This window comes from Branchiostoma belcheri, unplaced genomic scaffold (assembly GCF_001625305.1).
Source record: "Branchiostoma belcheri isolate BF01 breed outbred unplaced genomic scaffold, Haploidv18h27 scaffold167, whole genome shotgun sequence".
Classification (NCBI taxonomy): domain Eukaryota; kingdom Metazoa; phylum Chordata; class Leptocardii; order Amphioxiformes; family Branchiostomatidae; genus Branchiostoma; species Branchiostoma belcheri.
In genome coordinates, this window is record NW_017803124.1 from 153,479 (window position 1) to 167,675 (window position 14,197).

Here is a 14,197-nt window from a genome sequence, read left to right on the forward strand (position 1 = left end):
TCAGGTTCTCCCGAAGGTTCCGGTTCCGCTTGACCTTCACGTAGAAAAGACACGGTAATTAAGTCTCGTGATTTCGTGCTAAATGTTTTACCATCTGGTCTTATATGATGTCTTGATGATATCAACTTCCTGGTCGTCTTACCTGTGCATACTGGAACAGGATGACTCCATGTTCCGTCAGCTCGGCACGTCGCAGCAGCAGCACCGTTCAGGACGTATCCCGAGTTGCAGGTGAAGGTGACCCCGTTCGGGTAGGAGACCGCTCCGGTAGGACTCACCGCTCCGTTAGCTGGGGCTGCCCGAGCCGGACATTGGACCGCTGCAATGGAAAGTACAAAAATAAATAATTCTTATAAAACATCTAACTAGAAAAGACAACACAATATCTTATATATGCCTTGTGCTGATTAGTACACGTTCGGGTAGGAGACCGCTCCGGTAGGAGTCACCGCTCCGTTAGCTGGGGCTGCCTGAGCCGGACATTGGACCACTGCAATGGAAAGTACAAAAAAAAAAATAATTCCTATGAAACATCTAACTAGAAAAGACAACACAATATATACCTTTTGCTGATTAAGACACGTACGTATACCAGGGAGATAATTGATATTTCTCTACACAAACCTGCAAAACAAGCATTTTACGTACGCGGTCTATGACTGTGTACCAAATTATATACTTTTATCCACCGTACCTGGGCGTCTGCTTGCAAACGCTCGTTTTGCAAGTGTTTACAATTCTGATATCCTCACCGCTAAATGACCGTTAGATAATTTATTTTGGAAGAAATTTCTTGTGTGTACTAGTGCCAGATTAATCTTACGTGTGCATGTTGGAACGGGATGACTCCATGTTCCGTCAGCTCGGCACGTCGGAGTAGAAGCTCCGTTCATGACGTATCCCGTGTTACAGGTGAAGGTGACCCCGTTCGGGTAGGAGACCGGTCCGTGAGGATGCACCGCTCCGTTAGCTGGGGCCGCCCGAGCCGGACATTGGACCGCTGCAATGTAAAGTACAAAACAATAAATATGTATGGACATTTTGGCTCTAAGTCACAATGTATTATGCCTGCTTTCTTCTTATTAATATATGCACATTTTGTACATGAACCACTAGTACAAATGTAATAGCAAAACAGTAAATATGGTCATAGAACGTTTTGTTCTTACCCATAGGTAGGCTTGCTTTTAATTGCGAAGTGTTTTAGTATGTACTTTTAAGTGTACTTTTCAATCTGCCATGTGTATTGAAACACGTAATTCAGGCCATGGCTGCTATGTATTTTGACGAATAAACCTTTCATTCATTCTTTCATTATTTTTTTATATTTCTCAACAGAAAGCTGCAAAACAGTTCATTCAGGCACTATATTAGACGGGCGTTGGTAGATAACGATTTATCGGGACATTATATATAATTACTACTCATAATCTCACCACTACATACAGTTTAGATGGGTAAAACCTATACATTGCTAGAAATTATTATAACTATAATTCATCTTACGTGTGCAAGTTGGTACTAGGTTACTCCATGTTCCGTTAGCTTGGCAGGTTGTATCACCAGCGCCGGTCAGTACGTATCCCGTCTCACAGTTGAACGTGACCAGGTTAGGGTAGGAGTGTGGTCCGGGGGGAGTCAGCGATCCAAATTCTGGGGCGGTCAGTGTCGGACATTGAACGGCTGTAATGGAAAGTTCAAAATAAACACTTTCTGTCAAACCTGGAAATAAAGTCAGAAAGTGTACATGTAGTCTTAGTGATCAAAATAACTCCATACCTGCCAGCCATAGCTGTCGCCGCGCCGCGTGCCTGCGAAGCTGATGTGCTACACCGAAGGGTATTTTTACTTTGTACAACCCACGTAAACATTCTCTTAACACATTTTAATGAGGTACCCTTGTTAGCGCATTGGAATGATCATTGTACTCTGTTACGCATTAGGATGAGCACTGTAACTGATTTTTGTTTATTGTCCAGTTACCAGACCTAGCTTTTAAAATAGCCTTCAGTTAGTTTGGCAGTCAAGGTTGTATCAGTCAATACAACATAATGAATCAAATCCTTTTTGCATTGTCTGCATTCCTTCTGCAGTGTATGTACAATCTAGTTTACTTACAGATAAACATCATTTGACAAAGTCTTACCGTCACAGTCCAGGCTGGAACCTCTCCACACACCGTCGACACACATCTTTGTTTCCGCCCCTCCCACTTTGCTGTGCCCGTGGTCACATTGGTAACTGCAGGTTGTCCCAGCTGTGAACGGTGCCGAGCAGCCACTGCCCCAAACAACGTTGGCATTCCTGATCACGGGTGGACCACTAGTACAGGGACTGCCTGTGAAAGAAGCGTCGAGCTCAGTTATCAACTATATAGCCTCCATCGGTCGATATTGACAATAGTAAAAACCTACATAAAATTCACTAAGCAATAACGGAACTCGAAAAAGAAAGAAAATATCTGGGTAACAGCTTCGCACTTGGGGCAATTAAATGGCCGTTATTCAAATAATTCTAACTTTTCTAGCAATAACTACGTATATCTTTTGATCGAGACGCTTGTCTAAGATTTAGAACAGTTGACTAGACACAACCATTTCACAAAATCTATTAATTTAATGCACTTTGATTGGTTACGTACATGAACACTTCAGTCTTTTCCCACCAATCCAGTAACGGCCGTATCTACACGTCCTGACAGTGGCTCCTCGCTGCCTCACACATCCGGGGACACAGGCATAGCGGCACACGTCTCCACATTTATAGGGAGGCCGGCAGCCGCTGCGGACGGTGTTAGGTATCACTAGAGGCCTACATCCGCCTGGAATATCACACAACAAATACAATTACAAATTACAATTTCATTACAGGAAAGGTGGGACAATTCTTCTTCCACTATCTCGGCAAAAGAAGTGGAACCCCAAGCACGCCAGTCCCTTTATATCCACATTAGCACTACGTACTTTGTACAACTGTATTTTTCTACCATACAACCTACACAAGTAATGTTTGGGACACTGCACCAGAGCAAGATCTACAGAAACTGCAACGGATGCAGAACAGGGCTGGGAGGCTGCTGCTAGGAGCCCCGCACAGAACGCCGTCGACTGAAGTACGGACTCGACTGGGCTGGAAGGACATCAAATCCATACACAGAGACCAGAAATCCCTGCTAACTTACAAAAGCCTTAATAACTGTTTGCCAGCCTACATGAGAGAACTGTTTACATACTGTAGTGATAGGGCAGTAAGAACCACGCGGCAAAGTGTATCTGACATTTTGTATGTGCCAAGGGTTCGTCGGGAAGTATACAGAAGATCGATTTCCTACTCAGGATCAGTACTGTGGAATAACTTATCAACTGAGTTAAGAACGGCCACGTCAGTTGCAGCTTTTAAAAACCGGCTGCGTCAAGTCACAAGTTAGAAATTAGAATGACTAAATTTGTGAACTGAAATTTGGATGATTGATACTGATGAGTCATACGAACCGAGATAGTGTTTGGTTTTTGTATACTGTGTATATATTTATATTGTAATTATACGACTGATTGTAACTGAACTGAACAATTTGTAAAGACCCCTGACCTACCTCCCCTTGACCTCTTGAAAAACGGCTTAGGCCGAAGAGCTTGTACTGCTACACAATTGTACTGTACATTTTCAAGGTGAAATAAAGGTTGCAAAAAAAAAAATAATTTGGTATTTAGTGTCAAAATTTGGCCTTCTCCACTATACCAGCAACTAGCCTCCGGGCAACAACTTTCAATAAACTTTTAGTATTTTTTTTTAACTGAAGTCGTGCCAATTGATACTTAAGAATGCCCAAGTTAAAAATCTTCCCCTCGCTCCCTCCCTAAACACACAGCATTACCCAAACACTTGGCTTCCCTAACGGAATGTTTACGGTTGGTTAGATCGTCAGGTAGCCGGCCTGGATTGGCTGCCAGGAGAAACTCATGATAACCGTTTTCCAAAAATTGGATTATGTTTTGTCTACCTCGAGCTTAGCAAAAAGGTTAATGTTTACATCTGCACCTTTATTTCCACTGGGTCCCAAAAAGGAAAAATAAACAAACGGCCCTGTCCTATTTGTTTAATGCCATTTTAGATACATTTGGATCAATTCAAACCAAGATTTTAAAGAATTGTCAATCAGTTCCAAGGCAACAGGCTAGGAGTCGTGACATACATTACATGATAAGTGTGGTGGCGCTTCTAGAAGGGTGAGTAAGACATCCTGACCATAATGCTTCTTGTCAGGTGACACTAGTATTCACCTAGCCTGCTACCCCAACAGGTCAAATTTTGCCTGATCATTACCCTTCAAAGGCTGACAACTGATGCGGAATGACTCGCTCGAGGCGCTGACGATGACTCAGTTGCAGCTGCGACCAGCTCCATGCTTAGTGGAGTGGAAAGTGTGTAGAGATCTTTAGATAATGAGGCTGCAAAGGTGCGGCGGGGTACTAGCGGACGAAAACCAGTTGGCCTTGGAAAACAAAGCCCACAACTGGGTGTGATTTTTGGGGAGGGGGGCAACAAGTTCCTTTCAGAGAGAGATTGTTATATCATAAATTCTGTTTATCGTTGTTTTTTTTTTCCTTTTGATCACACTCCGTGTTCAAATCAAGACAAATGCATATGTCATTGTCATCAGTGGTGCTTTTTTTATCTATGATTGGGTGTCACAAATGACACATTGCGGGTTAAGGGGCCTGCCATCGGTTGCAATGGGCCTGCCTGGTTCATGGGATAGTTCTGTGGATGCATAATATATTATGTTCTTTACATGTAAGAGAATGACAAAATTACATCGTTTGGCACATGTATGTCCAAGCCCTGGAATTCTGTCCTAGCTCCAGCAGTTACAAAGCTCTCAAAGGAAGACTCTGTGTCAATCTGCTTAGCATGCTGACGGGAGACATGAAGCACAGAGGGCTAGGCCCTCCTACAACAGAAAAAAAATTAAGAGCTAAGGGAACTCTCAGACAGAAGACACAGTGGAACAAGATGACGTAAGACGGAATGCAGGTGCAGGACGTTTTCATACGACTATAGATGCATAATACAGTGGATGATAATGATGGCAGTTGCGTTCTAGGGCCGGACAACCCCCTCGGGCTCAACTCCCCCGTAGCGGTAATTTATAATAGGCGGGCGAAGGGCTCTTGGCTGCCGAAGGAAAACGGCTAACGGCCCGATACTAGTTTGTCATCAAGGGTAGGATGTCCGAGGATAGATATTTTTATATGTGTACACAGATATGTGTGTGTGTGCGTGTGTGTTTGTATCATAATCCAGCATATGGGCGAAGTACATAGACCAGAAATACCTACACAGCTCCAGATTTTCGTGCTTAATATTTTGAGCTTAATAAAGGTGATATTTTGAGCCCTGTACTAAGAATTTTTTTACATAATTAAAAGAAACTTACGTTTTTTAAATCTCTTGGGGCATTTGCCTTTTCCTTCTATGCTCGACAAATGTACCAGGATAAGGATGACTACAATCCAGGCATGAGACCTAAAGTAAGGAGAAATTGAAACCGATTGTTAGTTTGAATGATGAATACTTACTTACTCATACCACACAATTTACTCTCGTCTTTAGAATAAGAAATATGTACGTGGATGAGTGTAAAAATTAGAATACAAGAACTAGTAGTCGGTTATTAGCCACCTTATTTCTGTAAATCATGAGAGAGTACATAATGTTTGTTAGGGTTCCTCTTCAGTAAAATCTGACTGACGAATCTTTTCTTTCATAAGTTGAATTCATATATATCCGTAAAATACACTAAAATTACAACCTAACATGATAAATGGCATCTTAGCTGACATGTAATACGGAGAATACTGAGCAATTTGTTTATTGACATGTCTTTACAAAAATCTTTACAAAAGTTTTAAAAAAGACTAAAATTAGAAAAAAAGTTACACGTTCAATTCACCATTACATAAATCAAACGATACGATATAAGTGTGATCAAGAGGACAGAGTTCTGATATAAACTCCCTGAGTTAAGAGTTTACCACCATGGATCCATATCATATGAGGGTTGTCGTCTGTGTTTTTAGTTTCTGGTCCTCAGTATACGAAATACAACCGTTGATCGAAAAATGCTGAGAGCTGCCAGGACATCACTAGTATTTTCTTGTTATCACAATGCCAACAAGAGTTCTGAGATCTCATACCTCCATTAAATATGGGCTTGACATGTAAATGTGTTCTTTAATTATGCAAATGACCTCTACATAAACATAATAAATGCACCATGATGTTAACTTTTGATTAACCTACACATGTTCCAAGTATGAAATTCCCATAATTTACCACTTAGGAGTCATGGAATTTTGAGATTAAATATGCAAATTAGGTCCGTATTTGCATAATTGGTATCTGGTGATATTCCTCCTGTCATAGATTATAAACATTGCATGTATCAAAGTCACATGATGCAAAATACTGGAATTACACAATTTCCTAATTAATTTCATCATTTAATTGCATAATTTGCATCCAATAATGTAGATCTCTGTCTAAGCACATACCAAAAATCAAGAAAATACATTATTCCTTTGTGAATTTATCTGCTCTGCAAGGTTTCACCAGAAACCCCTCTGTAGTTCCAGAACAAGCTGCTAGGGGAACCAAACCCACACCACTTATTACTGACCGGAAAAGCTATCCAACTCTCAAAAATCAAGACCAAAGCATGTCCAGGAGAAAAGATACAAAAAAAACGGACGTTGCTGCAGTACCAAGGTCAGCCACCAGGAGGTCCAAAATTGACCTTGACCTTTGCTTACCCAGCACCTACCCACATATTTCAATATTGTTACCATCCATCCAAAGGTTCAAAAGTTATGCTGGCTACAAATGTGCGGAAACACAAACACACAGACAGACATAGTACAGACACACACACACACACAGACAGACACGCCAAAAACAATACCTCAATTTTCATGGAGGTAAAAATGGCACCGAAACCGAACCAAAAGGGACTGTCTGTCTGTCTTAAATGACACTTTGGATCCAACGGTTGATAACTTCTCTGTTCCAAATGGCGACTGTAGTCAACCTACTGGCGGTAAGCATAGTATCATATTCGAATCATGATACGCACCAAAACTTAAAACCGGTAACAAAACAAAACTTCATGGTAAAATACTTTAGGATTCTAAAATTTATTTACACAGTCCAGTCACTTGACATTTTTAAATTCAAAAATCTAATGGATTTTATTTACTGCAGAGTGCAAATGGTTTCTCACGCTCAAATTTTCTATCACTTTGAACAATTACCTGATGACCTTTTTGGTTACGTTCCAACTCGAATCCATGTTAGTTTGACTAAATTCGTTTTATATAGAATTGATTTTTAAGTCCCTACCTAATTAAGAAAATTAAGATAAGATATATACTTGAGACTACTCGATACAAATTCAAAACCTTAACGTTTCCATTTTATAAATAGTTCTGCAATGAACAAATTATTTATGCCTGAGTTGGCTTCTTACTTCCTCCTGTCGCCTTTTTGTTCTACTTTATACATTGAGCATAATTTTTGCAGCTATTCCAAGCTACGAAATACATTCTAGTGACTTATTATAGGATATGGAGGCGCACTACTAACAGTTACGTACCTCATGCTGGGGCAGGGTAACCAGCGTGGCCGTGCAGGCCGGAACTCTCTCACGGTACCGGTGTGCTATGCCGCCAGGCCGAGACGATCAAATGCCACGAATCTTGCAGTACTTTGTCAAGTAACGAACGTTAAGTTCGTGAAAATGTAACTGTACAGGACACACTGAGGTATTACCCGTTTTGTGAAGACATATGTATCGTGGCGGTCTATAGATATATTTCCGTGATAACTGCGGTGACGTACGTATTTGACGAGCGAAGACAATTGATTTTTTACTCAACAATTGGCCGACCTGTATTAACCTATGATGGACAGTACCATATTACTAAAGTTTTAACACAACTCACAGTAATGTGCGAGGAATTTAAATTTGATCTTACGTAGATCAGATTCTTAGAATTAAAAGTAAATGAAATCACAACCATGTGATTCGTAATATTGTTTTATTTTGTTAACCAAATAACTTTGTATGTCCCCCGCTATGGGCGAAACCATTCAAACAACATTATCATACGCTCAAGGCCCCAAGGTATAACGCCAGTGAGGTGTGTGAACAATTAGTATTCCAGACAGGGTATATATCATTACCTTCGCCAAGAAGGTTATGTTTTCAGAGGCGTTCGTGTGTCTGTAAACACGATAACTTGAGAAGGCTTTAATGGACTGACTTGATACTTGGTAGGTGGGTAGGTCTTGATAAGACCTCAAAATGATTAGATTTTGGACCACCTGGCGGCTTGTCATGGTACTGCAGCAGAACTTTCGCTTTTGATATCTCATGATCCAGATATGCTAGGGTAACAAAATTTAGATGGTAGATACATGTACCTCTTGTGCTGGGGACGAAGTGACGTCATCCATATTTAAGCTATCCGCCATCTTGGATCATGAATCTTGAATTTTCAAAAATAGTTTTTTTTTTCAGGATAAAGCCTAAAATACATTGTAAACAGACTAAAGACGTTCATATGAACCTTTTTTTTTGTAAAAAGAAATGGAAGTATTGATGAAATTTTGAGGAAAATAACCTGTATATACCTGTTCTAATGATATGGTCCGCCATCTTAGATTTTGGCCACTGACGTCATGAAATTAGCATAAATTATACATTCTTAATGATGACATTTACATAAATTTATATGGGATGCTATTGATATTAGAAACTATGTGTAACTTGACAGTAAACCCATAAAATTCTATTGTTGAAACAAAAATTACTAAATTTAGCAAAAAAATGCCTGACAGAAACCCGTTGCCATGGCAACACAAAAAATTATTATCTTATTCCAATGTTACAGAATTGTTGCCAACAATATTCTAGGAAAAGTCACCAATTTCGGCCGTTCTAGCACTAGCCATTCAGACGCTACTAGTATGTGACATCAAAGTTGGCGCGGGCACTTTTAGCCCCCCCCCCCGTCTATATAGGGTTAAAAGTATAAATAAGAAATGGATTGCCTATGAATTGGATTTCGACATCTTCGAGTTGCTGCGTTGTTAATGCGCTACTCTGTACACGATCGTGGTGATCATATCAAGGCGTGAAGAATAAAAACATTTGTCAATATACAGCAATTGCTGTGGTTCTTTATGCAAGTAACTCAACTCTCACTATATATCATTACAAAAACAGTCCGACTGTGATATACACAGACACTGATATTTATGGTTGTTTTCTCTTGCGCGGATCGCAGTTATTATTGATTTTGTTCTTGTTGTTGTTGTAGAATTTCTGAAATACAGATTTTGTGTTCGTATTTTTATCTACGCCTGTTGAAGCCATGGATGGATGTGAATTGTTTTGCAGTGTGTTTTCATGCTCAACGTTAATTAAATTACTATCTGGTGTACTGGTGGTTACCCAGGTCAGTACAGCGCTACAGACAACAAACAAACAAACAAACAAATTAGCAGGTGTACTGGTGGTTACCGAGGTCAGTACAATGCTGACAAAAACAAACAAACAAATAAACAAACAAAAAACAGATCAGCAGGTGTACTGGTGGTTACCGAGGTCAGTACAGCGCTGAGAAAAACAAACAAATAAACAAACAAACAAACAGATTAGCAGGTGTACTAGTGGTATTACCGAGGTCAGAACAGCGCTGGGAAAAACAAACAAACAAACAGATCAGCAGGTGTACTGGTGGTTACCGAGGTCCGTACAGCGCTGGAAAAACAAACAAACAAATTATCAGGTGTACTGGTGGTTACCGAGGTCAGTAAAGCGCTGGGAAAACAAATAAACAAACAAACAAAACAGATTAGCAGGTGTACTGGTAGTTACCGAGGTCAGTACAGCGCTGGGAAAAACAAACAAACAAATAAACAAACAAACAAACAGATTAGCAGGTGTACTGGTGGTTACCGAGGTCAGTACAGCGCTGGGAAAAACAAACAAACAAACAAATTAGCAGGTGTACTGGTAGTTACCGAGGTCAGTACAGCGCTAGAAAAAACAAACAAACAAACAGATTAGCAGGTGTACTGGTGGTTATCCAGGTCCGTACAGCGCTCAGAAAAACAAACAAACAAATAAACAAACAAACAGATTAGCAGGTGTACTGGTGGTTACCGAGGTCAGTACAGTGCTGAGAAAAACAAACAAATAAACAAACAAACAAACAGATTAGCAGGTGTACTGGTGGTTACCCAGGTCGGTACAGCGCTACAGGCAACAAACAAACAAACAAACAAATAAGCAGGTGTACTGGTGGTTACCGAGGTCCGTACAGCGCTGGGAAAAATAAACAAACAAACAAATTAACAGGTGTACTGGGGGTAACCGAGATCAGTATAGCGCTGGGAAAACAAACAAACAGATTAGCAGGTGTACTGGTGGTTACCGAGGTCCGTACAGCGCTACAGGCAACAAACAAAGAAACAAACACATCTACAGGTGTACTGGTGGTTACCCAGGTCAGTACAACGCCGTCGACAACAAAAGTACGCAAGCTTTTGTAAAAGGCGGCGCGGGCTCAAAAAAAATGTTTCAGTTTCAGTTTATTTATTTAAGGCCACACCAAGTAAATTTTATGGATGACGTCCGCGCGCGCATTGATTTTGGCCTGTTCCTAGAAAAAAAAACAAGAAATTCCGCTTCCTGTAACTATGACCAAAGAGTCACGACAGTGCCGCAAATCGTCACATTGACGTGGAACCCGTAACGTGAAAACAGGACAGGACGACAACTGCTGTTCCACCTGATTTATTGCTGTTTTGATGATGAATAAAAGACTTCTTGCTTGTTACACTGTGTCATCTCATTCAATTTGTGTCCTAACATTTGTCGTCTCGTAGTATATTTCTAATCTAGGCATCTTGTTTTTTAGGGCCCTTCTTGTTTTTTTTTCGCCCTCTCGCATTAGATTTAGGGTCTCCAAAGGACGTCATCCATAAAATTTACTTGGTGTGGCCTAACCAGAAGATACACTCAGGTCATTTGACCTGCTTTTCAGGTAGATCTGGGTACAATAAAAATGCAGAAACAATACAATGATAACAACACAGTACATAGCACATAATAGCCATACAGCAGTACAAATACAATATAATTACAATGAGTTTTTGAAGGCCGTTACAGTTCGGAGCTTTCTCTGTTCTATTGTGAGCTGGTTCCACAGCACTGGACCCTGTTACTGCAGGCTCCCTTTGTATGCGTTAATGTTTGCCGGTGGAACAACCAGCATGTGAGGGTCCCAATTTGCTAACTGGTTTACAGCTAACCGCGTCCGTCTGTTCAACATTGGGGGTGGCAACCACTTACACATTTCAGACAAGTAAGGCGGCATTTTCTTGTTTAGTACCTTAAAAACAGTCACTAGTGTGTTTACTTCCACTCTTCTTGATAGTGTTTCAATACCCGCCTCTGTTAATAGAGTGTCAGTAGGTACTCGGTCCTGCAAAGTTCTACCGGTGATGATCTGAATGAGATTAAGGCATCGCCAAGTCGGAAAAGCTTTGAAAATAGATTGACTGAGCAACGGGAGCTTACATTGTTAGAGTAGTACAGCATGGCCTATTGGCCGGGCAAAAAATATCAGGTGTACTGGTGGATTCAAATCCCAAACCAACCAACAACTTCAAACCAACGACGCTATCAACAACCGACTAACCGACCAAAAAACCTGCCTCGCAATTCTTGATCGTTTGGGTGTATCTCGGTAGGAGAGTGACGTAAAAACGCACTAACCTTGAAGAGCGGGTAGCAGATAGTAGTAGACTGGTATATTATTAAAATCAAAGACAAGTCACATGGCAGCCAACAGGCTGAATTGACAGACTCGTGTACAAATTGGCAGATCAATATTAATTCGCTTAAAATATCTAAAATCGTTAAAATGACAAAACAGATAAAAGCAATATTTAGTATGAGGAACATTACTGGGTGTCGCCCCCAGAAGCACCGAACTACAAAAAGTCAATCCGCGTGTGCATAATAAACTCTGGCATAGACATATAATATTATATATATATGATAGAAAGAACAGTATCAGAGTCCTTTTGACAAGTAAAATCGTTAACTGTACAATTAAAACCTTCCATTATTCAACAAGTGGTCATCGAGGCTCTTATTAAGAACATCAAATTGAATTGTTTATCAGTCTTGTCATGTGCGGAATAGCGCTATTTCTGTAGCGATCAGTTCTACAGCGTTGTAAGTTCAGTTTACTAGAAGAGCGGGTGAGGCGACTGCAGATCCGGCCGTACCAACAGGACTCGTCAGCAGTGCACTGGGAGTCATCCGTACGGGACGTGTACTAAAGGGGGGGGGGGTAACAATCTATATCTGTATCCGTGTAGCCGGTATAACCGTTCTTCAGCTACACACCAGATAAAGGCAGTTATACATATGCATATACACCACCTAACAAGGCAGTTATATTTGAGTCGTCCGTACAGGTCGTGTATACTAACCACAGCATACAAGCAATACCATGTGTATGCAATATGTAATATGTAAAATCCAAAATAAAGCTAACATATGGACACTAACAACTTGGAAGTTCAGGTTTCCAGCTGCTGTCATTATTGTTTTGCTCGTTGACTGTAGTGACGAGCTGTCTACTAGTATGGAACGAGTACAAAAACGCGCTGTGCGCATCATCTCCCTCGGGGGAAAGCGAACAGTCCCAAAGCTCCCTTCTTTAAAAGAAAGGAGGGAAGCGGCCGCTTTGAAGCTGTTCACAGCTATGATAAAGCCTGAGCACCCACTGCATGACCTAGTGCCCCCCCCCAACGGTCCGCAGCTACAGGTAGATGAACCACAGTGCCTTCAATCTGCCAAAAGCCAGGACTGAGCAACTGAAAAGGTCATTTGTTCACTGTGCAGTAAAACTGTACAACGAGTCTGTTTCATAAGCTACCCCATGCTGTATAGCTGCGTTTTGTTATCTTTAAGCTGTATTTCACTACTGTTTATTGTTCATTGATTGTATTGTATTGTGTGTTGATTGTAACAAACTACCCACTTCAGGGAGACTTGTGTCTTTCCCTGCATATGTATGTTTGTGGTTGGAAAACCAATAAAGACGTTGTATAATTAGATCACTAAGAAAAGCAAATACTCACCAGACTCGCCCGTGACGTCACGATGACAGAAAAGATGACAACAAGAAGCAGAAGCAGAATGCTGAACCCTGATCACCCTCTTCACGACCTTGTTCCCCCTGAACGTGCGACGGCTACAGGGAGACAGCTTAGGAACAGTAACACGTTCACTCTGCCCAAAGCGAGCACCCTGCGCCTGAAACAGTCCTTCATTCATTATGCAGTAAGACAGTACAATGTCAGTGCCAATGGCTGATACATGTATTTGAAAACCTATGCCTGCTATATTTGCTGTTGTAGAGTGAATGGTGTTTGTACATATCTGTATATAGTGTGTTTCTGTGTACCTGTCCTGTCTTGTTTTTTTAACCTATTGTAAAAATCAATTACACAATTCAGGGATGCATTAGCATCCCCTGCTTTTGTATGATTTTGTTGGATTGAATAAATTAATAAATAAAAAAAAGACGCGGCTTCATGTAGGACAGCGTCGCGAGACCCACAGTTGGCAGAACAGTTGGCAGAACTGTGGGTTTGACGAGCTAAACTGTTAGACTAGTGAGACGGTCCGGCGGCGTGTGAATGCACACAGCTGGGCTATTTCAGGGTCACAGGGCACATGATAAGAAATGTGCTGTTTGTCTGTCACACACACAGACAAACGCACACACGTACACAGATATTCACACACAACAAAAAATCTGTCTCTCCCTCTCTCTCACAAACACTCACAAATCAGCTATCTCTGTACCCCTGATCCTCTTTTGTTCACACACACACACACACACACACAAAACACACACACACACAAAAACGCACACATACAAAAAAATTCACACACAAAAAACTCTCCCTCTCACTCACAAACACTCACAAATCAGCTATCTCTGTACCCCTGATCCTCTTTTGTTCACACACACACACACACACACACACACACACACACACACACACACACACACACACACACACACACACACACACACACACACAC

General features: G+C 41.0%; 1 protein-coding gene across 1 annotated transcript in view; it reads right to left on the bottom strand.

The window, feature by feature from the left end:
* Nucleotides 1-7,932, bottom strand: part of LOC109466428 (P-selectin-like) — a 10,778-nt gene extending 2,846 nt beyond the window's left edge. The window contains exons 1-7 of the mRNA XM_019764147.1: nucleotides 7,652-7,932; nucleotides 5,438-5,526; nucleotides 2,642-2,821; nucleotides 2,147-2,338; nucleotides 1,507-1,683; nucleotides 824-1,000; nucleotides 143-319 (exon numbers count right to left, since the gene is read on the bottom strand). Of these exons, the coding sequence (XP_019619706.1) occupies nucleotides 143-319; nucleotides 824-1,000; nucleotides 1,507-1,683; nucleotides 2,147-2,338; nucleotides 2,642-2,821; nucleotides 5,438-5,526; nucleotides 7,652-7,656 (997 nt within the window). The 5' untranslated portion in view covers nucleotides 7,657-7,932. The remainder of the gene's footprint in view (nucleotides 1-142; nucleotides 320-823; nucleotides 1,001-1,506; nucleotides 1,684-2,146; nucleotides 2,339-2,641; nucleotides 2,822-5,437; nucleotides 5,527-7,651) is intronic.
* Between the last annotated feature and the right edge of the window lie 6,265 nt (nucleotides 7,933-14,197).